This window comes from Anastrepha ludens, chromosome 2 (genome assembly GCF_028408465.1).
Source record: "Anastrepha ludens isolate Willacy chromosome 2, idAnaLude1.1, whole genome shotgun sequence".
Classification (NCBI taxonomy): Eukaryota; Metazoa; Arthropoda; class Insecta; order Diptera; family Tephritidae; genus Anastrepha; species Anastrepha ludens.
Genome location: NC_071498.1, coordinates 37,906,727 through 37,933,368, shown reverse-complemented (window position 1 = coordinate 37,933,368; position 26,642 = coordinate 37,906,727). Strand labels below are relative to the sequence as shown.

At 35.1% G+C, this 26,642-nt stretch overlaps 1 protein-coding gene across 2 annotated transcripts; it reads right to left on the bottom strand.

The window, feature by feature from the left end:
- Positions 1-1,323: 1,323 nt before the first annotated feature.
- On the bottom strand, positions 1,324-26,382 carry LOC128868852 (putative tricarboxylate transport protein, mitochondrial). Of its 2 annotated transcripts, none has more exons than XM_054111406.1 (5): positions 26,294-26,382; positions 5,156-5,432; positions 2,862-2,988; positions 2,575-2,798; positions 1,324-2,513 (listed from the first exon to the last, which is right to left on the bottom strand). In XM_054111406.1, the coding sequence occupies exons 2-5, from the start codon at positions 5,355-5,357 to the stop codon at positions 2,107-2,109; spliced, it is 960 nt and encodes a 319-aa protein (XP_053967381.1). In that variant the 5' UTR covers positions 5,358-5,432; positions 26,294-26,382; the 3' UTR covers positions 1,324-2,106. The 2 variants fall into 2 exon arrangements, with proteins under 2 accessions (XP_053967381.1, XP_053967374.1); XM_054111399.1 differs by lacking the exon at positions 26,294-26,382 and adding an exon at positions 20,011-20,137.
- Between the last annotated feature and the right edge of the window lie 260 nt (positions 26,383-26,642).

The following is a 26,642-nucleotide window of genomic DNA, read 5'->3' as shown; positions in this document are numbered from 1 at the left end:
TCATGGCAGAAATACACTCGGAGGTTTGCCATTGCCTGCCGAGGGGCGACCGCTATTAGAAAAATGTTTTTATTAATTTTGCTTTCACCGAGATTCGAACCAACGACCTCCTGCGAATTCCGAATGGTAATCACGCACCAACCCATTCGGCTACGGCGGCCGCCGAAGTGTTTATATAGTTATATATAATTGGCGCGTACAACCTTATTGGGTGGTTGACCGATCTGCTCCTTCTATTTGTGGCATGCGTCTTTATGTTATTCCACAAATGGAGGGACCTACATTTTTAAGCCGAATCCGAACGGTAGATATTTTTTGTGATGAGCTTTTTCATGGCAGAAATAGACTTGGAGTTTTGCCATTGGCTGCCGAACGGCAACCTCTATTAAAAACAAAAAACTTTTTCATCATTTTGATGTTTCACGCACGGAGATCGAACCTACGTACTCCGAATGGGAGTCACGCACCAACGCATTCGGCTACAGCGGTCGGCAAATGGGCATAAAAATGGGGTAAATCGGAAAAAAAAATATTTTTGTTAATTCTGTTTTGTTAGGCTAGGTTAGGTTAGCCTGGTTGGCGTTAAGACACGCATAGACTTTTTGGTCCCTTGCGATACCAGATGGGGACCGACCTTTATGAATACTGAAAGTAGACATCATGTAGGATGTCAGCTCTTTTGACGAATCTAAGCAGAGCTGGGAGATCCGCTTTTGAGACGTCCTCCAGACCCTCAAACAGCGGGGCTCCGAGGCATTTTAAACACGTTTCTAATAATGCCGGGCAAACGCACAGAAGGTGTTCTAAAGTTTCCTCGGCATCCTCTCTACATTTCCTGCATTTTCCCGCTTTAGCATTCCCTATCTTGTACGCATGTGCAGCCAATAGATTTTGACCTGCCAGCTATACCTATAATACTCGTATTAGTTCTGCAGCCTTTTCGCGAGAGCGTAAGTGCGAATTGAGTCAGTTTTTTGTCGTTAGTTCTACACATAACTTTTGCTGTTTTGTATATGGTCAGATTAGTCCACTTAGCTTCCACTCGCTTTTTCATGTAGTCGTCCATTATTGTATACTGTATTTAGCGGTTTTAGTATGTCGTTCTCTTGTTCGAATGGTAGCAGCACTTTTTGCTATCTCATCTACTATTTCGTTTCCCATAATGCCTTTGTGACCAGGTACCAAATAGATATGCAGCCTTCTGTTTTGTTCAAAATAAACCATTTTTTAGATCATCCTGCATTTGTGGAGTTCGGTTCTGCTCAAGCATATACTCTTCTTCTACCTATGCTGTTCTTTAATTAATTAATAATTCATTATTTTCAATTTTTACATTTAACAACATGTACGTTTATGTAATTTGTTTTACAGGTTTTTAAGTAAATGCGTCTTCAATCAAGTTTACACTATGTATATAAATATATGTTTGATATACAAATGCATTCAACTATACCATCATATGTACACAAATAGATTTCTAAAAATTACTAGAATGTTTCAAGTAACCAAGTATAAGTGCTTTCATGCTTTTTGTAAATATGTTTGTATGTAAATTAGCGCACAAAGGAACAATAAATGCGATACACATATTTATGCTACATTTCAAATTATGGTAAAATTCGTTTTCTTTAAATTGATCTGCGTTCATTCACATAAGTTTGGCTCATATTCCATTCTAATGCGTTGTAGTTAAATCTTTGTATGTATGTATGTAAACTCTTTCTATTTTTTAATTGCAAAGTTCTGTACGTTAATATCATCCATATCATTTGTTACACACACAACCTCGAATGTGCTCGTATGTACATTAACTGCATCAATTGACTAGTTGGTAATTTCTGCACTTTGCCTTGCAAATCTACAAGCAACTAGTGTTGTTGCAATTCACATTTCACACTACTCTATCAAGTCTCTACTATACATACAATTTTCAATTTTTTCCTTACATATACATACGAGTATGTACATATGTATTTACAACTACATATCTATGCACGAGTATAATGGCGTATTTGCGCAAATATGGGCGTGGGTGACTTTTTGTTGTTTTACAAGTACATATTTTTAATTTTGCAAATGTCGCAAGTATTGGCAATTGTTCGTTGTCTATGCTTTCCAAACTTTATTAAAGAGCTCCATGAATGAATCGTAGATCATAAATGTAATGGCCACATCCAAACAGACACGACCCAGTCGTGGCACTGTGCCCTTGTAGAAGGCTGTCACACCCTCATTACGCCAAATTTGCAAGGCGCAATGCGCAGTATTCTTGTACTTGGCTGCCTCCAGACCCTGCATGCGTGTCTTCACTACGTCGAGTGGGGTATTGCCGAACACTGAGGCAGCACCAGCTACCGCACCAAATGCGCCCACTACCAGCTTGGGCACATTCTTATCCTTATCGCCACCCTTGTAAAGATCCTTTAGCGATTCCATCACGAAGAAGCGTATCGCTTGATTCGAGCCTTGCTTAAGAATGGTGGGTGTGAGACCTTTGTATACGCCGCCAATACCTTGAAAAGTACAAATATATAAGCCAATCGGAGAGCAATAGGAAGCAAATTCGACACATACCTTCTTGCTGCACGATCGTCCTGACGCCATGGAAGAAACCGCGAAATTGTGGGTTCGCGCTACGCTGATCGTTAATGAACTTCACCTTGACGGTTTCCATGGGTGTGACAGCCAAAATCGCTTCACAAACACCAGCACCAAGACCACACAAAAGTTTGCCCGAATTGCTGAGCTGATTATTGGAGTCGGCCATGTTGCTACGCAAGAACTCGAAGGCGCCAAATCTGGGAAAAAGAGGAAAAAATTTAATAAGATAAATAAAAAATAATAAAATTTGTATAACTTACCGCGCTGCAGATTTAGGGATACTGCCGTAAAGCAGAACACTCAAGCCACGATACAGGCCAAAGAAACCATTTGATTTTACAGTCTTCTTCACGCAGTCGGCAATGCCTTCGTACTTTTTGTTAACGCCTGGAAGAGGAGAGAGTGAGATCCACTATTAAGTACAGATTTTACGAATTAAATAAATAATACAACTAATATATTTGGTACGCTCTACCAAACCCTCCAGTGGTGTTCAATACTTTGTGAGAAATGTATCTGAGATCATATAATGTAACTAAGATCCGAGGGAATTATTCTAAGGCCGCTGCTCTTTAATAGCACAGTGAATGGCAACTGCTGAGGGTTCTATTGGAAAAGAGCCATATTCTATTTTATATACTTTCCTAGTGTACTACGCGTCAGGCCCGGGACTTTTCAGCCCATGTGTTACAGTTTCCTAGTGTGCCATGTTACGGAATTGTTGCCATAATTAAAAGAACGACAGTCTTGTTATTAAGCAATTCATATCTTGCGCTTACCCAGTTCAAGCCATTAAAACTGAGATTATCTTTGGATTAGTCTAAGAAGGTCCCCTTGTCCATATCGGGCCTGCTGTCTGTTATGGATTACTGAAGAGCAACCGAGTAAAGTTGTGCGTGACTACCACTCGGATGATGTCACGTGCGATGGTCGTTATGGACATAAAACATCAAATGATAGGAAAAGGTATTTTTTAAGCGGGAGCTCCTTTGCCGAAAGTGGAAAATGGAAAACGGCCGGCCACATTACGTGTCACAAAAAAATTCTCATAAAACCTATCCCCCATTCGAAGATGGTACTAAGCAGTGAATATCTCCAAATCATTGAACTGAAGGGTTTTCCAATAAGAGGTGTTATTTTGATATTCAAAGAAAAATGCAATTTTTTAATATAAATGATCAGATGTTTATTTCATTATAAAGGGGAAGGTATACCGTTAACACTGGAAAATAAGATCAGGCAAATGACCACCACGACCACGCTTACAGGACAATATCTTTTTCATGAAATTTTCCATAACCGAATTGCAAAGTGGCTGCCCTATGACCTCGATAGCCTCACGAATTCCATCTTTGAGGTCTTAAATCGACCCTGGGCCGTTGCGTAGACCTTCTCTTTGACATGGCTCCAAAGAAAAAAGTCATTAGGTGTTAAATCACAAGATCTCGGTGGCCTATTGTGATCACCTCTACGAGAGAACACGGTCTGGAAACTTTTCCCGTAAAAGATCAATGGTTTCGTGGCACGAAGTGCCGTCTTGTTGATAATAAACGTTGGATTCCAGGACATGAAGGACGTGAGAGAAATGAAATGGCACAAGGCGAAAATATGCAACTTACTGGTCCTGAGCCTTTCTGTGGACTCACAAAAAGCCACATTAATGAATTCCTTAGGAAATGGGAAGAAAGGAAATTAGATGCACACTGGCTAAACTGTGCCGGTCAGCGTCAAGCCAAACTATTCCTAAGTCCCAACAAAGGAATATCTGACAAGCTACTCTCACTAAGCAGAATACATCTGCGTCTTTTAACAGGATATCTTACAGGTCACTGCAGCCTGAAGTATCATCTAAATAATATTGGTCTATCTGAGACCAATGTCTGCCGCTTTTGCGAAATGGACATAGAAAGCTCAAAAGATGTGCTTTGTGAATGTCCTGCGTTGGGCAGACAGAGACTTCATCATCTTGGTGGTATCGTAGTATCTCCATGCAATCTTTGGAGCAACAAACCTAAAATTGTGCTAAAATTTTTAAAAAGCCTAAAACTCTAGGGTTACAAAAATAGGCCTTTCACAATAGATCAGCTCTGGTCGCAGTGCGTAATGGCCTTCTAATAATAATAATAATATTGGAAAACCCTTTATAATTTGAGTTATTACAAGATCCAAACATATTCATCGGATTTGGTGATTGATATGATATCGAATGAGGAAGTCATCGCCCAAACCGATGCCTATCTTAAGCACTATTCGAAATCTTACTTTTTAGATGGATTAAAAAAATTGCAAACGCGACCGGAAATCTTTATAGAACTAAAAGGATGTTATGTTGAAAAAAATATCTAAAATAATCTGTTTTCCACCTTTTTCCGCGGACTTCTTAAACGACTCTCGTATTTATAAGTTTAGCAGATAAGTATTTGAACCCCTGGTTTTCAGAGTTTCTGAATGTGTTCTCAATAATATTTTTTTTTTATTTCTTTGAAATCTTACTCGGCTCGTCTTTCAGGTGTTGTTTAAGCGTACTGTAAGTGCTGCTCTCATTCTTACTTACCCTTTTCATCCAACTGCAATTGTGTCTTCACATACTCGGTGGGAAAGGTAATACAAATTTCAATGCCGCCAGTGATGCCTCCAGCCACAATACCCTTCACACCTTTATTACCCGCTGAAGGTGCTGCTGCGCCGGAATTTGCCATCCAGGGACGTTGGCCGAATGGATTTATGAAGGCTGTATTTAATCCTTTACGGTCCATAGTTAACTTATAGCTGTGCGAGTTTTCGAGTTATATGGAAATGTTTGCTTGTATGTGGAAGAATGTTTCTATAGTCTATAAATAAGCACAAAATGTGGATAGTTTAGCATCTGTACTGCAATATAATAATTTAAATAAATTTCCAACAAACACTTAGTTCTTTTGCGTGTAGGGGCGTATGGCTATAAAAAATTTTGGCATTACCCATTATATACTTGCACATATACGCATGCATTTTATGCATACACCTATAAGAAAATACAATATTTGGAATATTGCTTCGTTCATTTTTCTTGTTTGTGAACTTTGTCTTAAAAATAGTAGAAATCGTCTAAATTTAGCAACAAAAAAATTTTGTATACATAACCGGAAAACTGGGCGTGACTTGTGTAATTTTTATAATTTACAACCTTTTCTCAGTTTTGTTTATAAATATTTTGTATGCAAAAAGAATTGCCGGTATATAAAAATGTTTGAAATTTGTTTACTTCGCCCGAATGCATAGACAATTTGGAATTTGAATACCCGACACATATTTAACATACAAGTTTTGCATATTATAGAGCTGTTCACGTACAGGGTGGTCCAACTGCAAGTTAATTTTAATTTACATATTTTGGCACAGACAGTTTCGGTACGGCTCGAAGTCCTAAATTGCGTAACCTCCGCGGAAGGCAATATGTATATCACTTTAAACCTGAAAAACGTTATGAAATATTGAAAACTTATTCAGACAGCAAGTCAGTTCAGAATAATTGAAACGCCAACGATTTAAGCAACTCGTCATTACATATGGCCGTATAGGGAGAATTTTGCATAAACCTTTTAGGCAATTCGCTAATGAGGTCTTGCAGATTCGTCCTTTGAAGGCGAGTCGTCTGTTCACTTCACATTTTTGGTTTAAATCGGATCGAGCCCGATGACAAATCAGACCAAAAATATGATAACGAACAAATACAACATTTTCTGGTGAATACGAAATATTCACAAAGTTATCGAGAAGTAGCATCACCATCCATTCCATTTTGCTGAAAATGCCATTTCAGTTAAGGATGAAAGCTTTTGAGTTTGCTGGCATTTCGTGAACTAACATCAATGTCATGGGTTTGGTAAGTGTATTTGTTTTGCGCTGAATGGCGCACCATGTCTCAAGGAACGCAATTTTTTGCGCGCTATGTTCAGTAATCCTTTGGGGTGTAATTTATTGCAATGTACCTTCAACAATTAAAACTAAGCGGGCAATTCAGAAGCGGTTTCTCAAGATGAATATCGTCTGAGCCATTCGTTAAAATAATCGTCCGAATGAGTCGACATTTCAACGGTTGCTGATAAAATTTCAAGAAACTGGATAGAAGATAGAAAAACGACTAGTAGACCAAAAACTGGACGTTCCGGTGAGAGTCTTGCTGCTGTAGCGCAAAGTGTTGCTGTAAAACCTTCAACATTGATATATTGACGTCATTTCTTTAATAATTAGGCACTAATAAATGGACTGTTCGTCTTGATTTTACGTTTAGGCGTGCACATGGTGGACATTTAAATGATGTAATTTTTCACATAGAATTATTAAGAGCCGTTTTTTGAATAAAAATAGTGAAACCTGAAAGAATCTAAATTTGTACATGTTTTTTTAAACAACATCTAGGCACGTCTGTTGAAAGTTCCTTTATTTGCCTATATCTTTCTCGATTCCTTTACGCTGATACATACAAACTTTATATATGGTAAACAAAACTGCAATGCCCTTGGGCATAAGTGCAGGGGTATAAAAATAGGAATTTTATTTAGAACACAATATGTCTAGTTTATCCAAGTAAGTATTTATATTATAGTTTTTTTTAATTTTTTTTTTTTAATTTTTTTAAGTTTAATTGCGTATCACCCATTTCCTGCAAGAATATCTTAATCAAAAAGAATTTTTTATAGATAAGTATGAGAAATAATCACCAGCTCTTTTTATGTTGTGTAAGAAATGCATGGCGATATCTATCAGCACCATCACATTAGATGAAGGTCTGCATTTACTTTTACTTAGGAAAGCATTAGGAAATTGAAAACTATGAAGCCGTTTTTCACGAACATTCCATTTTTTAAGTTATGTTGTTCTTCCGGCAAACGAGCGATATGAGTGTGTGATATGAGGCATTTATTAATTTCACTCATTTGCGGACATTTTTATTTGGTGTACACGTAAATTTCTATTGCTTGAGTAGTCAGCGAATATTTGATTAGTTTTCTAATCTTTCGCTAAATTTACTTCCAAAATCATTCACAATGTGCTATCAATGCCGGCTTTAATAAACGAATGATTGCGATAGGGATATAGAAGTATAGAAGTATATATATTTGCATATAAAACTAACTGAAACATTTCCAACAGTAATTTCTAAATCTAAATAGAACCACTTAAGGCGAGTTCGTCGTATGACTTTGAATTGCTCGTCTGTAGGTAAGAATGAAATACATTACCATTGCTATGACCTGTTGAATGTCAGACACGACTTTATGATGAAGTAAATAAGTATGTAAAAGATCTATAGAATTTGTGTTGATTATTTCCCCCCGATACGAGTTCTCTCAATTTAATTATTTTTCCTAACGCAAATAGATTTATTTTGAGAAGATTTTGCACATCAGAAATATCGGAAATGCATCCCAGAACATTTTGTCTAATTTTATTGATTTATTTATTAGAATTAATATATAATACTAAAACTAATACAAGAACGAGTACTAGCTGCCTGGGCCTGCAACTCGATAGTTAAATAGAACAGTCTGTGTTATTATTAGGAAATCATATTAAATCATAGTAGTTAAGTTGCAATCTTTCAAAAAATTATTTAAAGCAGTTTTATTGGTGTTAGAAACAGTAGCCAGTAGAGCAGAATGTTTGGTGGATCCGAAGTGTTTTTCCTGAAACTTTCTAAGGTGCGACAATCGTTTAAAAGATGGTCAGCTGATGCGTTATTATCACAAAATAGACATTGTTGTTGGGCACCTCCTGTGAGGAGGTGTTGGTGTGTGAGTTTAGTATGTCCAATTCTGAGTCTGGCGAACTGGCTTGATAAATATCGAGGTGTATTGCTTGGGTATAGAGATGGTTTGCGCCTCTCGTTGAATTCAGTATACCGATGCCTAAATGTATACCATTCTGTCAGTTTAATCGAGTCAATATGTTTTTTTATATGCCTATGTAAATCATTCTCCGAATAAACTGGACACAATGAGCTTGTTGCTGGCATAAGTCGAGCTGTTTCGTCGGCTCGCTCGTTGCCTCGGATGCCTTTATGACTTGGTACCCACATAATGTTGATCTTTTTTAAGTTCCGAACACAAAGGTCTCTTATTTTTTCGACCAATTTGCTACTACTATAAAATGTTTTGTATGGCTTTAATAGGCGACATGCTATCCGTACAAATGAGAAATTTTCCTTTATTACACTGCGCGAAATCCGCTGCTTTGTATATGGCCATTGCTTCCGCTGTGAGCACCGAACAGTGTTCAGGTAACTGCCCTCCAGAAATGAGCAATCCTTGTTGATTAACTACAGCGAACATGGTGTTAGTGCTGGTTTTTGATCCGTCCGTATATAAAGAATTCCAATTGTTGTTCCGGTAATTTCTTTCCTGTTCTGCGAAGAGCTTTATTATAGACAAAGTGTTCTAAGTTTTTATGTGCAAGGAGTTTGAATTTTAGCTGGCGATCGCAGTAGCTCACACAATTTCGATCGTAATATTATGACTGGGTCAAGTCCTTATAATAATTGTCTTACTCGTAAACATACTGCCTACGATGCTCGCCGGATTCAAATCTTATTAATCTCGAGGCGCTTTAAAACATGCCTCTGCTAGATGTGGTTTTTAAGGAAACTAATCTCAGGCGTTGGTGCATGACTAGCATTCCGTAGTGCATGGGTTCGAATCTCCACGCATGAAACAGCAAAATGATAAAAAAAAGTGTTTTCTTATTGCGGTCGCCTCTCAGCAGGCAATGGCAAACCACCGAGTATATTTCTGCCATGAAAAAGATCCAATTAAAAACCTTTTGCCATTCGGTATCGGCTTGAAACTGTAAGTCCCTCCATTTGTGGAACGACATCAACACGCACACCACAAAAAGGAGGAGGAGCTCGGCGAAACATGCCAATTATTTATTTTTTTATCTCAGGAAATGCAGATAATGGGAAATTAATACCTTCAATACAATGGACCAGGAGGAAACACTTCGTATTAGCCGGCGCATTCCAAGCCTTGCAAACATTTTTAAGCTTTTCTTCCCAAAATAGGTCCCATTGGGACAAAGAACGATCTAAACTCCGAAAAGTCAGGCATATTTGATATACAGATAGTTTCAACACCAATCGTGATATGGTAAAAGGGATTATAATATACATACACATAACCAAGAAGGCTTTACCTTTACATGCAAAATAACTCTTTTTTCCAAGCGGAGATGCATGCCATAGATCTGTGACTGAAGCAGTATGCAAATAGTGGGGTATTCAACAAATGGGAGCAGCGCTTTTGGCCTTGAAAGCTGATGCGGGGCTGTCTTCAACTTCAAATGGGTGTCTGATCGCAGTGCATAGATAGGCAATGAAGTAGATATCAGGAATCAGAAGTAAGAAAAAATCAACCGAATGCATAATAGTTTCAATTCTAAAACTGCGGGAGAAATTCGGAAAGTAGAAGATAAGCAAATGTATGCATTCTGAAAATATCAACAAGAATTTTAAATACTCTTCTTATCCTTACCAATTCCGACATCAGAGTAATACCAGGCTTTCTCACTGGCCACTTCAGAGTACTAAAAAGCTTGTGTTTAGTACATTTATTTCAGAGCATTTATTGTGGCGAGGAACAAAAAAATAACAGAAGCTCATTAGTAGTCAAAACTTTCGGTTTCTAGGATCACAGTACTTGGAATGAAATGGTGTTTCGCCAAGGAACTTAGCGGAGCAGCCTCACAGCTGCACCTGCGTACTAAATACCACTCCATTAACAACCGCTCTCCCCGAGAAACTGCCCAAAAAGATACTATCTCAAAGGGCTGGTTAGACGAGGAGCCGTCGTAATTGTTGACGCCTGTGGAATTCTGTGTCAGTGTAAATATCACGCGGATGTGTACCTATTATTTTCCAATTGTCCACCGACTGGAACATGTATGATGTATTCCATAATGTTTTGTCCTAGTAAATAGAATTTTGTGAGTTCCTCGAGAGAGATCCGAGCGCGGGCAGTGGAACGTAACATGCATTCACTGTCACTACAGATTAGTGAGTGTGGGAAGTTTTCGTAGACAAATCTATTGCATTTTTTCGAAGTAACCCATGGATGTACAGGAACTGCATTAAGTAAAATATACCGTTATTAAAATAAAGTTAGTTTATCCGCGGCTCCTTCCAAACTAAGTCTTTATATTTAGTATCACTTTGTAGGTCCTTCTACCCTTTGTTAATACACATATTCAAAAGTTTCAATCCGTCCGTCGCCGTGCTCTTCCATCATATTCAGATAGTCATATATAACTGGGTTCTTTTCATTTAGACCGAGGATGGCAAAAAAAGCTTCTCCGTAGATTATGGGGAAACGGCAAATGGTTCGTAAAGCACTAAGCCGATAAATTGGTGCTAATTTTTTTGCGTGGGAAACCAAGCTGACTACTTTACTATACACAATTATTTCACTGTGTCTAGGACTGTCGTTATTCGGCATAATGACGCGTGGATCAGTGAAGATATGTTAACGCTTTGTTTCAATCGATCGATTCTGGTCGCAGTTACTAGGAGACCTGCTCCCTTCTCTAAGACTAATCACTTTTAACCTAGCCTACCATCCTTAGACGAATCTCGAGAAAGCTCAAGCGCCGCCAACTACGTCTTCAAATGTCCCCTTAAACTAATTTATTTACAACAGAACTGTGTTCTCTAATACTACTCTGTCCCAGCTAAATGGTTTTCGGACCTATTGGTACAACCTCTTTGACAATACTTAACAAATTCACTAACTAAAACAGAAATCTATATATGTATGTTCATTTATTGTACGCACTTGCACATATGCGAAAATTTCACCTAAACAAATACCAATATTTGCGATAACAGTTAACGTACTAAAATTGGTTCAGATATTGACCTAACAGAGATAACATAACAAACAAAACAAAATGCAAAAAAATAACAATTAATAAGACGGGAAGCAATTGGCAAAAGAAACTAAAAGATACAAATAGAACTGAAAATTTAAAGTATTGTAAATTCCAGCAGCTCTGCTGGCTTGGCCAATTCGTGCAAATTATACCATAAAGTATTAGTTGTAGATATAAACTGGGTGACAGCCAAGCTAAATAAGCAGAAGAGCAAACTCCACTATGCTTTGATCAGATTTCAAGAAAGTTTACTTTGAAAATACCATAATAAAAACTATAAACATTTTAGATACTTAATGGTTTTATTTGCATTGGCCTATTAAATATTTACTGTACGATTTAGTAAAGCCTCATGTAAATTATGTATGTTACCTATGTGCATATGCAGTTATCTGAACACCTGTCTCACCGGCTTTAAATTTAACTGATACCGACGCCAACGAAAAGCAACTGCAACGAACAACGCGCCGAGTTGTCCTCGGGTATGAACTTGCAGCTAATTATTGGTCTCGTCACTTGCGTAAAGCTTATAAAATTGTACCAATACGCACATTTACATATATAGCCATGTACAAATCAATACAAAAATTTACATAAAATTAAAAAATTTTGTATATGAAAATTTTCTACAAAATGTTTATTTATACTTATACATAAAGTGAGTTTAGAGACTACAGAAAAGAATTTTATGATACTAAAAATGCTTAACTTACAATATGTAGATATTAGTATTGGTTGCTAGAGCGCCGGCTTTAAGCGCATAGATTTTGCCTTTGTAAAATCCAGTTGACTATTCTAACATCTAATTTACACTTTCTAACATCCAATTGACACTTTATAAAATTCAACTGGCAATGGTGTAGATTCTGCAAATTTAATAGTTCCATATAGGAAAATTTTGTGTTCACTTAATATGATATGCTAAATTTATTTTATTTTATTTATTTATTCAGACTATGAAATAATATAAATGGCGGCCGCCCTAGTCGAATGAGTTGGTGCGTGACTACCTTTCGGAATTCGGAACGAACGTAGGTTCGAATCTCCGTGAAACACCAAAATTAAGAAAAACTTGCTTATAATAACGGTCGCCCCTCGGCAGGCAATCGCAGGGTCCCATCTCAGAATGTATTTCTGCCAAGAAAAAGCTCCTCATAAAACAAACCATTTAGCGTTCGGAGTCGGCTTAAAATTGTAGGTCCCTCCATTTGTGGAACAACATCAAGACGCTCGGTCACAAATAGGAGGAAGAGCTCGGTCAAACACCCAAAAAGGGTGTAAGCACCAATTATATATGTTCATATGTGTATAATGTGAAGTGTCTTTCAAAAATGACACCTAGATATCAGTATTGAATAATTGAATTTAAAGAAGATTTGGACCATCGGATGGAGGTGCGCCGCCGAGGCCGCGGCCTACATTTGGTCTATATTTTATTCTATACGTAATTGAATCATACCAATATTATCATAATAAAGAGAAATGATAAACATTTCCTAAAAAAGTTGTATTTTATTCAAAATCAACACCGGCCCTTGAAACTTAACCACCATTTATAATTTTTCAAGATAGAACAATGCGCTAAATTAGTGAAGCTTATTCTGAAAATGGTTGATCTTTAAGCACAATTTATCGAAAATTTTTTTGTGGAAATAGTCGTCCGAATGAGTCAACAATTCAAAGGCTGGTGAAAACATTTCAAGAAACTGGTTCTGCCGAAGCTAGAAAAAGAACTGGCAGACCAAAACTGGATGTTCTGTTGAGAACGTTCTCAACAATTAGGCATTCACAAATCGACTGTTTATCGGAAAAACAGAAAAGTGTAGAAAAGTGCTCATGGTAGAAATTTAAATGATATAATTTTTCACATATAATTGTAAAGAGCCGTATTTTGAATCAAAATAGGAATCTAAATTTGTACATGTTTTTTACTTTTAAACAACTTCTAGGCGCATCTTTTTAAGGACGGTTTAGATGTGATGCTTCTCAAAAGGTCTTCTTTAGTTAGAGTTAAGCATCCAAAGTATACTGGTGAATCAAGGACTGCGCCTGAGACAAAATTAGCACAAAAAATATTCGCAAATATATTAACTACTTCTCCTGAAGAGCCACAGTGTTTGCCATTTAAAAAAAATATGCCTTGAGCAAGATTTCCTGAATTAGGTATAGCTCCAGAAAGCTTTGTTTTAATGCTCGTAAATATGTTGTGCTTTTTTGCAGAAATGTATTAAGCTCCACAGTGTAGGTATTCAAACCTGATATTGCACTGTTATACTATAAATTGATAGTAGTACTACATACATCCATAAACATTTGCTATTTTAGTTTCCAGCTGGAAGTTATCAGCTCAAATTTTTGCCGAAGAATATTAGTAAAGTTCTTTTTTTTGTTGTAATGGAATTATCGCTCAGTTAGTGCATGTATTACTTATGTATAAATTTCCATGGAAGAAATGATTTAAAACCGTAAATAAAGTTGACATTTTTTAGCTTTTCGTACTATTCAGCATTGAAAACAAGTAAAACAAATTGCGCGAACTGATAAGTGGCACGCGAAATGATGAGTTTATTTCATTGGACATAAATACTATGCACATAATTAAAAACATTAAAACACATTTTCACATGCAGGCACATAAGTACAAGTAAATAAATACATTAGGCGATTCAGTTTTCATGCCAAAATTATGTTGAAAAAGTGTTAGAGTGTTTGTTCCCGCAAATTCGAATTGTATACTTATATAACCGGAATTGAAATTGAAATTACTTCAAATTTAGAAAAACATAATATATTTATTTAAGAGTTTTTATAGCGGTCGCCTGTCGGGAGGCAATGGCAAACCTAGGAGTGTATTTCTCCCATGAAAAGCTCCTCATAAAATATATCTGCCATTCGGAATCGGCTTAAAACTGTAGGCCCCTCCATTTTGTGGAACAACATCAAGACGCACGCTACAAATAGGTATACGCGCCAATTATAGCTATATACTCGTATGTTATATAAATCCCAATATAAATATATATATATTTCGACTTTAGCTCTTATCTCTTGAAATCTTTTTCTTTTTTCTTGAAATCCTATCTAAAGTTAGGCTGCTTAAGTGGACTTAGGATTTGAAACTATTACTCTACACTTTTGGAATAAGGACAAAATTAGAAAACAATAACTTAATAATGTATTGTTATTTCAAATTTGAAAATATATCAATTTATGAAACAAATTAATGACTTAACTCGAATTAGGCTGAAATTTTAGGTCTGAATACAATCACGGCATGGTTTGGAATGAAACCCTGATTCTACTTCTTGTATAAATAGAATTATTGGTCCCATCGGAAGATGTATCATTTTAGCAAATGGCGTCGCACGTTAATCATATTTGACACTTGTGAACTAGTCAGCTGTAGTGTACAAACAGACAAGTAATGGTCTAACGTAAAAGTTAAATTAAAAATGTTCATCACTCAAAATCATGTTTTTTATTTAGTGAAAAGGTTATGCAAAAACAAAGTTGACGTTTAATTTACGCTTTGAATTTAAGAAACTTCTTTGAAAAAATGTTAAAAAAAAATTGAGATAGGCTATTATTGGCCCCATGCTCCAACTTGGAATTGATGGTGATTATTCTAAAAGCATAAAAAATATCGACTTTAGCTGCAACAATACAACTTTGAGTAGTGATGCATTTGAATGCATGCAATAGAGTAGTAATAATAGCTCAATTTTGTCCTAACTCGACTCTAGTTTTTATTCCTTGTGGGCACAGAATTAAAGATTTTGTAAACCTAAAAATCAAAAATGTACCTAGAATCGGTCGCTGAGTCCTAAAATTCAATTGTATGTAGTATGTAAAATTGTAATGTAGCTGTGTAAGAAAAAAAGCCAGACGTTATTGATATGTAGTTTTATAATAAAAATTTATTAACCTCAGTAGTTTGTAACTAGGAAAGTCGACTAATGATAACACGAAAATAGATTTCGTGTTGGCCAACTTTACATGTGTAAATATGGAAAAAATTAGTACTTTTATTTAAATGCGAATAACTTTTATATTTATTTGAGAATTTTTTCATTTATATCTTAAAATTTTTCAAAGCGTAATTTAAAGAAGTGGGCAGAAACAAAATTTGGAAAGTAATTTTCTTATATATTTCTTACAATATAAATAGAATTTTTTTCATATTTTTAAAAGAACCAAATTTTTTTATTTTATCTCGGTAAATGTCTTGGAGACTTTTAATTTTTAGAAATATAAAGCGTGAACGAACTTATATATATAATCACCCCACTGGAAGATTTATAATTTGTGCAAATTGCATTGTACGTCGATCATATTTGACACTTGTGAACTAGACAAATGCAGGACACACGAAAATCAAACAATGACGAAGGCGACAGTTGTTCTTTTTGTTGTTCTAGTGCATTTTGTTTGGCTGGAATCATTTTACAACAAACCAATTAATATCCCTGGGAATATTGTAAGGATCACTCACAGCGAAGCGAATACTCGTTTCTATTGTATTGTATGCAAAAAATCCAGTATGTCTGTCAACAGCACTCAAAAATCTCGTATCAATGTTTATATAAATAAATATCCTTTCATATTTTACCATAAATTTCGTTGTAATTAACTTTATTTTCTTCAATCTTCTTCCAAATGAGACAAAGTAAAGAACGAAACAAAAAAATCCATTTTTCCCAAACCAAATTTTTTCAGCGATTATTTTTGCTTCTGTAGGTAGCTCAATGCATGCCAAAACCAATGAAAAAGGTAATGAATTAAAAATATACCTACGATACGTGTAATGAAGTGTAATGCATGTAAATACATAGTGGTCCAGCCAGACCCGAAGTGCCCAACCGAAGGTGTAACTTTTTAAATTTTTTTTCTGTTTTTCCTGTTCGAGAATCCTTTTTAAAAGATTATATCCATAAATCGATAGAAAAATAAATTTTAGGAAGCTACCTGGAAGCTCAAGTCGTTAGCTAAAGGTTAAAGGTATAGTATAAAAAACTTTAAATAATAAATATGCAAACTTATACAAACGACGGGGAACTGCAAGATTGGAAAATAATGTCTTGGGATTTTTCTTACAGAAAAAAGTGGCAATACTTGTATATATTAGTATAGGGATATGTATTTCTCTAGACGTTCAATCGCGAAATAATAAGGTGTACACAGACGTCCTAAAGAAAGTGTTTTTTTACTCATTTTGCTGTCAAAAAATTTCACTTTCCGGAATAAACATCCGAAATTTCGGAAAACTTTTCGGCAATCAATTTCAAAAATTAAATTTCCACAAAGCGGAACATATTCACCAAGATCATTTTCTTTTTTATTAACAAATTATTTATGTTCGTTTTCACGTGCTTAACATCACTTTATTAAGTGTGGAATAACAAAATGTTTGGCAACACAGTCGAAATTTATTTTCAAAATGAACAGCGTTGAAATGTTGACTTTCACAGAGTGAACATCAAAAAGTTATTTCAGAAGGTTATACTGTCAGCCCCTGTTTGGTGATGGCTTTCGGAAAGTACTTTTACTGTTCTTATAATTCATTTCTTTAATTTTCACTTTCCCATTTTGGTAAAGGTTCCAACATTGACTACTGTACAGTCCTCCTTCCAATTCAAAATCTCTGCGTAATCATGAGCGAGGAGTACATATGGGCATACATACATACATATTACCTTAATATATAAGTAAAGAGTGTTCAGATTGGAGGTACTTTTTCCAATAAGATTATTTTGACAAATCACGTGTGACTGCTGTCAAACTAAATACATCATTTTTTCAGTATTCTTTGACATTTCATCGCGGAAAGACATACGCCTCAACAACGTTTACAAATCCTACAATTGTATTACGAAAATCGACGCTCTTGGCTTAATGGCTACGTCAGTAAGCAAAATTATCGTATTTGGCCGGAAGAGCAACCCCAAGCCATTCAGGAACTGCCATTAATTCCATTGAAAATAACCATTTGGTGCAGCTTATGGTCTGGGGGAATCATCGGCCCATATTTCTTCAAAGACGAGACTGGCGCCAATGTAGCAGTGAGCGCTATCGCGCCATGATAAACGACTTTTTGATGCCGAAAATTAAAGCTCGTGATTTCCACAACATTTGATCCAACAAGAAACCGCTATTCGCCATACAGCCTGTGAAACAGTGGATGAAACAGATGATATCACGCTTTTGGTATTTTATTTGTGGGGGCATGTAAAGTGTAAATGCTTTGTGGATAAACCAGCTTCAATAGAGGCATTAGAAGCCAACATAACTAAAGTTATTCACGAGATACCGACCGAAGTCAACCAGCGAGTCATTCAAAATTGGTGCTTACGGATGGCCGAGTTACGGCACAGTTGGGAATGAATGAATGGTTCTACACAAAGATAATAAAGATTGTTTAATCAATTCGAATTTTCGTTGTTTTATTTCAATTTAAAGCGCGATAACTCTAAATTGATCAGCCTTTAAAAAGGCTAACAGATTTTTTTCTTTATAGGAGAAGGAAAAAACTGAATTCAAAATTTAAACCGAACTAGGAAACTTTTTTTTAACTTGTGTTCCATGCTTATAATGCAACGGTAATTGATTTCTGTAGTAATGCAATATTTATTTTTTTTTATAGATTTGTATATAGAGATTAGACATCGAAATCCGTTGAAAACCCGTTTTAGTAAAAATATGAGGTAGGGCCTTTCTGCAATAAAGTACACATATAGTATATGCTACGCGGGGCCATCACTTCCTTTTCAGAACTATTTAAAAAAATGTTTAAAGCTAACAAATAAAGTTCGGAGCTTTTACGAACCAGCCTAATATCCATGCATATCTGTATGTATATGTTTGCACATAAATACGAATATGTTCACTTTTTGTAAATATGTATGTGTGCACAAGCTCATGTGTCTGCCTATACGGTAGTCGTGATGCTGGCTTATTTACTTACACATATACATACATACGTACATATGCATATTGACGTAGTCGTTGCTCAGCTGTTCACTTGAAATTTTTTGTTTCTATTTGGTGCAAGTGGTGTCTACCAAGGTGAGCTCCATGCGTGAATGCGTGTTCTATGACCAAAGAAGTGCCACTTTCTACTAAGGGGATTTTTTTTTTCTCCACTGTATTTTATGTTACATATGAACATGTGCAAATGTCACTACACAACACCAATAAATGAACGATATGCAAGGCGCAACCATTTGTTACAGTATGGGGCTAAAAACAACAACAAAGTACTGCCGTAATGAAGCAGGGTTTCTGCTTTAATCAAACATTTTCTATCTTATTGACACTTATTTCTATTGTTTTCAAGTTCTACTTGTTTCTCTGTAAATATTTTAATGAAAGAGTTGCAATTGTGCGAAAAAAACTCGCGGAAAACATTGCATGGAATTGTGACACTGACATACTAACATATAAATACTACGGTAAAAATGTATATACATATGATATGTATGTATGTATCTACGGACTTCTGTTTTTGATTCTTGTAATTGTTTGGCTCCCGTTCGTTTTTGGCGGTGAGTAGAGATAAAAAGTTAATTACAAATTACTTACGGGGCAGCACCGCTCTAGGCTTTTGACAAAATAATAGTATAGATCAGCTGGTGATAAAGAGAAAAAAATTTTTTAATGGTTCACTTCTCGATTTTAATCGAGTAATTTTGTTCTCGATTGAAAGCGAGTAAAGTTTTTCTTTCCGGTGAAAAAACAAACACACATTTTCTTAGTGCCTCTTCAATGCTCTTATCAAGGTGAATCTGCACAAGGCGAAAGCAGAAGTATAAAAACAAAACTTACATATATTTTGTATTCGCAATTTGGTGGTGTGAATGTCAGAATTTCAATCAGAATGTAGAAAGATAAACACAACAACAACAAAACTAGATAATTTTTACATGCAAATCACTAAATGACAAAAAAAAAACAAGTCAGCTGTTCTACTGATACCAAATTGTGTAGGTACGCCTTAGTTCTATATATATTATATAAATAAAAATATGAAGTGATTGCCTAAGATGTAAATAGCAGTTTTTTAGTAGACTTTTACCACGACGAAGTGTCTAAACAGGATAAGCTCGGCAAGAGCCATAAATAAATAAATGAATGTCAAACGTGTACTCAAATTAAAATTTAATATGTTCTATATACCTTCTGTACATATGTACATATAAGTAAATTTGTAAAGTATATAAATGCATTCTTCAGCGCAAAATGGTAGATACATATACATATCAAAATAAAGAAAAATGTAAGAGGAACTGCAAAGAGTTCCCATGTAATATTTTTCACCATTGTAACTCTCTCACACATTCTAAGGTTTGACAATTTACTTATTTTGTTCATTAAACAATCACAATTCCTTTATTATTATAGAACCTAAGTTCTTTTTTGACAAAACAAAAACGCGCTATCACTAACAATTTTGTAGAAATCTCGGAAAATTGAGGATAACTACTTCTCACACAAGAACTTGGTAAGTACCTTCACAAAATTGAATACCAATGGCTATTTCAAATCCGTCCGTACTAAATGCGCGCGCTTCAATAATCCAGAAACACGCACCGCAAGCGTTGGCGATCGTACGATACACTGTGCTCGTCCAATATAAAAGTTACTGTTGCTGCTGTGGTCGCCACTTCGATTTGCAAATGGAAATACTAACACAAGCTTAACTATAAAAAAAAACATTCACATACTCGTATGTATGTCGGTTTGTGAGTCTTGGCCAGCTCTTTCTTATTTCCAAATCAAAACTAGTTACATACGGCACATACATACATACACGTATGTATACAGTGATGCTCATAATAATAACAACGCAGCGCTTTGCTTTGATAAGTATGCACTTAAAGTTTTTACTCCTTGCCTGCTCTCAAACACAGATGTATTTATTAAGTACTAATGTATGTACTTAGGTTCATTTTACTATCGATTGCTTGTCAAAAACAGTTCAAGATAAAACAAACAGATCAAAATGTTTTAAATTTTCAAGTTTCGTTTTTAAATGAATTAATAATGAAATGTCTTTAGTTGATTCGATTTTTTTTTTTTTGTATTTGGAAATTAATTCCGTAAAATTTGTCCTATGTCCAAATTATTTTCGTAATTTTCAAAATATTCCACTTTTTAAAAAAATATACTTTTAAAATAACTGAATTCCAAGTGGCAGGTTGATCAAAATCTAATAAATAACTTCGATAAAATGGTTAAAATTAGGCAAAAAAACTCGGCACATAGATTGTCCAATCATACAATTGAGCTATCATTGCGATTACTACACAAAAGATCCTTTAGGGCCAGTATATCACTGTAAGTTTAAATCTGTTCTTCACTTAAACTAAGTTTAAGCGCTAAAATTCTCCACATTAAACTAGCACCGAAAATCTAAACTGCAAAGCAAAACTGTCTGCTGGGAGCGTGGGAAAAATAAATAATAATGCGGCAAGCTAAAATTATTTTTAAAAATTGCTATATAATAAAATTTCTTATTATCAAATTTCAGCGTATTTCAAGAAGTAGTCGGTAGATAAAATCAAAAACATCGCAACAGGAACTATGGAATTTGAATGAATAACTTCAATAAAGTGGTAAATTATATAGCACAAGCAAAATGGAAGTCAAGCTTAGAACCAGAAATGAAAACACACTGAACGTTTTGATCAGAACAAATGGTGAAGAAACAGTACTAAAATAAAAAAAAACATAAAGTCTACTAAGGTGTTGTTTAAACGTAGATGACTATTAGAAGATAATCTTATACTGAAAAACAAATAAAGGGTGGTTAAGTTTCAAGGGACGGTGATTTTGAATAAAATACAATTTTTTTAGAAAATGTTTATCATTTCTCTTTATTATGATAATATTGGTATAATTCAATTACGTATGGAAGAAAATATCGACCAAATGTACGCCGTGGCGTCGGCGGCGCACCTCCATCCGATGGTCCAAATTTTCGATGCCGCTGAGGCATAATTGAGGTTCTATGCCGTTAATGTGCCGAATTATCTCATCCTTTAGCTTTTGAATTGTTGCTGGCTTATCGACGTACACCTTTTCTTTGAAATAACCTCAAAGAAAGAAGTCCAACGGTGTCGCTAGCGTTTAGGTGTGGTTCACATTCAACATCGGCCCTTGAAATTTAACTACCCTTTAGAAGGGAGTATACAAACCGCAAAGGCTCACTGATTGTCATATTTAATAATGCAGAAATAACTTCAAGAGCGTTTAAAAAGGAATCATTATCTAATTTTTAAGATAAATATTATTTTTCTTTAAACGGTATTCCATGGGTGGTGCAAAATATGAAGTTACCATGTTGCGAAAACAAAAAAAAATACAAATAGGAACACTTAAATAGCATCTAGAACACTAGAATTCTACAAAATTCTACATAAAATTACATTTTGTTTCTAAAATATTCGTACATTTTTCGTACATTGAATGCTTGTATGGCATAACTCAAATCTTGCATTGGTATTAGATACTGTTTTTCATGCGAAAGTTAATGAAATTAATAACATTTGTAAATCAAAACAAGTTCCTAATATGTTTATTACATGAATATTTAAATATTGTAATGTTATTGTTTGTACATCTGTTATATGACACGTTCGAAAATTAGCTTTTAAAATACAGCTTTTAAAAAGAAAACTGTATCTTATAAATATATTCCTTACAAAGGATTTCTCGAACAAGAATGAAGATTTTGAGTATTCAGGCTGAACTGAGGGCAATAATTAAGGCTGTGACAGTGTTATGCGACACCTGGAGATATTATCTACAATTGCACTGATAGCCAGGTAGCGATAAAATGCCTCATAAAGCAGTCGACAACCTCCAAAGTAACCATGATATTGGCTCGACATTTGTAAACGACTCTCAATGCTAAAGGCACATATTCTCTGCTGAGCTAAAATAAGCATAATCTTACCCCAATAATTCTGCTATAATGGGACACTGTCTAATAGGCAGATATTCCCAGAGGCTATGCGCATTAACACAAAGTTTCTGCAGAAGGTGTCTAAATGAAGAAGAAAAAAAAGACGATTCTTCTGTAACTCTGTCTTGCTCTTTCAAAACAAAGATTCAACACACCGTAAACCCTTCTTTAATGAGTTCGAAGATCACAGCACTGCAGAAATCAGGGATATTCTACAGTTTTTGGACAATTTACGTTGGTTTTAGGAAATATCGGGCCATGTTCTCCATACGCCGTACAAATTAATCTAACTGAAGGTAAGTTAGTATTAAAAAATTTAAATTTACATTTGGATTAAATGAATTATCCAAAAAAACATTCCTTTCCAAGTAGGAATTTTCCATATTCCAGGGAATACTCCTCAAAGAGATTGTTGTGTCAACATCAAATAGATTAAAGTTCTTGTACGAATTTAGTCTCTAACGGAATAACGCTGCTATTATATGAACACAGCTGTATTTGCCTACTCTCATGCCAATGTGTAAAAAACAAAATACCCGCCAAGTAATACTCATAAAGAAAGCAATGTCAACAAGAGTTCAAGTTGCGCTCATTCCGATAGCCATGTGTGCTTTAACATATGAAATTAATACTCACATACACAAATTTTACGAAGCAAATCACCCGTTGGCGCACCGGTCCAAGTTCAGCAATTCATGCTTGCAGCGGCAAAATAAAAATATTCTAATTTCTAAAGAGCGCGAAACCTCAATGAGAACGTCGTTACTAAGAGTGTATTAAAAAGCGGACTGGAAATGTTTAAATTGAGATACTGCGATCACCACGAGATTATGGCATGTAACATATATGTATGTAAGTAAATATACATAGCCATGAGCATATTCGAAAGTTGACGCAGAAAGCTTACATATATTTACTTTAGCTACCTGAACTAATGGAAAGAGCGCCATTATGAGCAGCTAAAGTTATGTGTACCTTGAGTTGGCTCACAAGAATTTTGTTGGTGGTTTTGTCGTTAATATGATTGTTTTGTTTTTTACTCATTTTTCAAAAATACTCTCCTCTTAAACATTGCATAATATTCCTATGTACGTACATATACATACATTTGCTGCTAAGTTGGAGTAAATGAAAAGCTTCGAAAGCTATTTGGACAGTGCCTGCATTTCATAAAAACTCAGACATAAACACAAAACTTGCCGTCACAGTTTAACAAAAGCCCATAAAGTGAGCGACATAATAATATACGTAGTAGTAAGATCAACACATATTGATTGTGCTAGTTTTGGCTAGATTTTTTTAATTAATTTTAATAATTTTTTTATGTATATATTATTATTTATTCAACAATAAACCGCATAAACTCAAATTTCAAACTATACAAAATCTGTAAGCTATTAAAATTTGACAAATCATCAACAAAATTTCGAACCTTTCAATCAAAATTAAAAAAAATTGTTTTCACCCAATTGATTAGGGAATGCACGTCATTTTTTTTATTTTGTGGAGAAAATTCGCAACAGCGTCAGGGAGAAAAATTATCAAAAATCAAAGATAATTTTGCTACTTCAAATGTTCACTTTATTATACTAAAATTTAAAGAGATATAAAACTGCATACTCAATTTTTTTTTAATTAATAATATTAAAAAGTTTGGAATTTATGAAAATTTTCGAATGTTTTTTATAAATCTTGTACGAAATTTGAAATTTGGATAATATGGTCTTAGTTATAGAGTTAATTATATTATAATATTTATTTTATATTATTTATTATATTATTATTTTTATAAAAAATAATTGATATTAATTAATAGAACCGCCTTTCGGCTTATATCGAGGACCATCACTTCATCGGCATTCACAGTAGATACATGTATGGGAAATGTTTATGCTGCTACAACAAGAATAACAACAACAACACATATTTTCGACATTTCTGTTCAGTGTGCTCTGCCAAGATACCATAAAATGACTTAAAATTTACAAATGCATTTCCAAAAAACGATAACTATAACTACTGCCGACATCCTTCGGGTAGATGTTTCGCCGAGATTTCGAAAGTGTGTAAGGACTTTTCGCCATCAATTAATACAGCAGAAAGATGGGTTCTTGAATTTAAACGTAGTCGTATAAGCCTTGAAGACGATCCACGTCAGAGGCGTCTAAAAACAGCAACAACACCAGAAATCGTGAAAAAATGCATGAAATCGTATTGAAAATCGTCGAGTGACTGAAAGAGATTTAGTAGAAGCCCTACAGATCTCATTGAACAGTGTAAGCAATACTTTGGCTGAAGTACTGGGTTTCGCTAACAATGGAACAAATTCGAATGCGACTTTCTCAGCAGCACTAAGAGGGTTTTCGAAAGGATAAAAAGGATTTTGTGCGTCGATTTCTCACTACGGATGAAATTCGTGTCTATCACTATGATCCTAAATCAAAAAACAAAGACTAAAAAGTGGTGCGAACCTGGTACTTTGGCTCCGAAAAGAGTTCGTGTTCAGAAATCGGCCGCATCAGTTTTTGGGATGAGAAAGGAATTTTGTTTATGGATTACTTGCAAACTGGTGAAACAATAAACTCTGAATATTATTATAACCTTTTAGACCAGCTGAAAGAAAAAATTAATGCCCAGTTGGCACAGGAAAAAAAATATTTTTCATCAGGACAATGCACCGTGTCACAAGAGCGTTTTGACAAAAGCTAAAATCCGTGAATTAAAATTCGAATTACTAAAGCATCCACCGAATTCACCAGATTTGGCCCCTAGCGACTTCCATCTGTTTTCAGACTTCCAAGAAAAAATCTTACATAGAAATCGTTTTTCATCAAATAATGAGGCTGTGGAAGCGTATTTGCAGCCCTTCCCTTCAAACCATAAAATAGTTTTTCTTATCGAACCGCAAAACTTATTGAACAACCTAGTAGTTGGGACCTACACGGTAATAAGAGTAGGGTGGTCCTGAAGATAGTGCCATTCGACTTGTTGAAACTACCTTTTGTGTGTTATTTGTTGATAAATTAACTATGTTTGACAAAACCCATATCCGCACGTTTTTAGAGTTTTTTTGTTTTTATATAATATTTTGATGCGTCTATGCCTTGTATGCGTGTCTTTACTACACCTATTAAATTTTTACCATATACCTGCTGCTATGTCTGCTATGACACTAGAAGTGGCTGCCACTAACTTGGGTACATATCACATTTCTAACGATCGTCCACTTGATGCAGATCCTTTGACACGTCCATGAAGAGAAACGCATCACTTGAATCGAGCTTTGCTTTATTATGGTAGAAGTGAGTGAGACTTAAATATGGTTGATAGATTAGATTTCAGTTGATTATTTTCGTTGTTCCTGTTTTCTTTCTTGTATCTTACCCTCATTTTAGATTATCGTTCTAACAAAATGAAACTAGTCCTTATATTGAGGGTTCCCATTTCTATCACTTCCACTGATATGGCAAAGAATATGGCCTCGGAAACACCTGTGCCAGTCCGGCTGGTAGACGATTTATTGGCGATAATAGATAGTTTCCATCAGCCAAACAACTCTTCGAAGCCTCCAAAGCTATACAAAAACATAACTAAATACTAAATTCTTTTTAATAATTGATTTCCGCTGTCTACGAGTAGTATACCCAAGCCATCTTATAATCCAAAACCACCATTAGACTTTATAATCCTCTTAACACAGTCCAATGTGCCAGTATACTTCTTTTTATCTTCTACTAATGAAGACATCAATCATTTATCAGCTTTAACTCTTTCTTTTGTATACAGGTATGTCTATATGTAGGGTTGTAGACTAAAGCCACTCACCCTTTTCATCCAAAAGTAGTTGGACTCTTTTGGCTAACCGCGGACGTTTAACGAAGGAATTTTTGAAATTGGTATATGTATATATATCAACTAACTGATTTACTGCCATAGCTACTGTTGAGATAGAGGAATTTTTAACTTTTTTTCTTATTTAAACGAAAAATTTTATTTTTTTCATGTTATCCAATTAAAAATAATTATATTAAAATAATGACAACATTTCAAAATTTCGAACTATCCAAGGCACAGTCAAAGCGAATTGAATAGAGAAGGTGGCGGCTTCCCAAAGCGGTGACTTTATTTTTCGAAATTTTGACAAGTGTGACGTCAGGCACGTTAATAATACAAA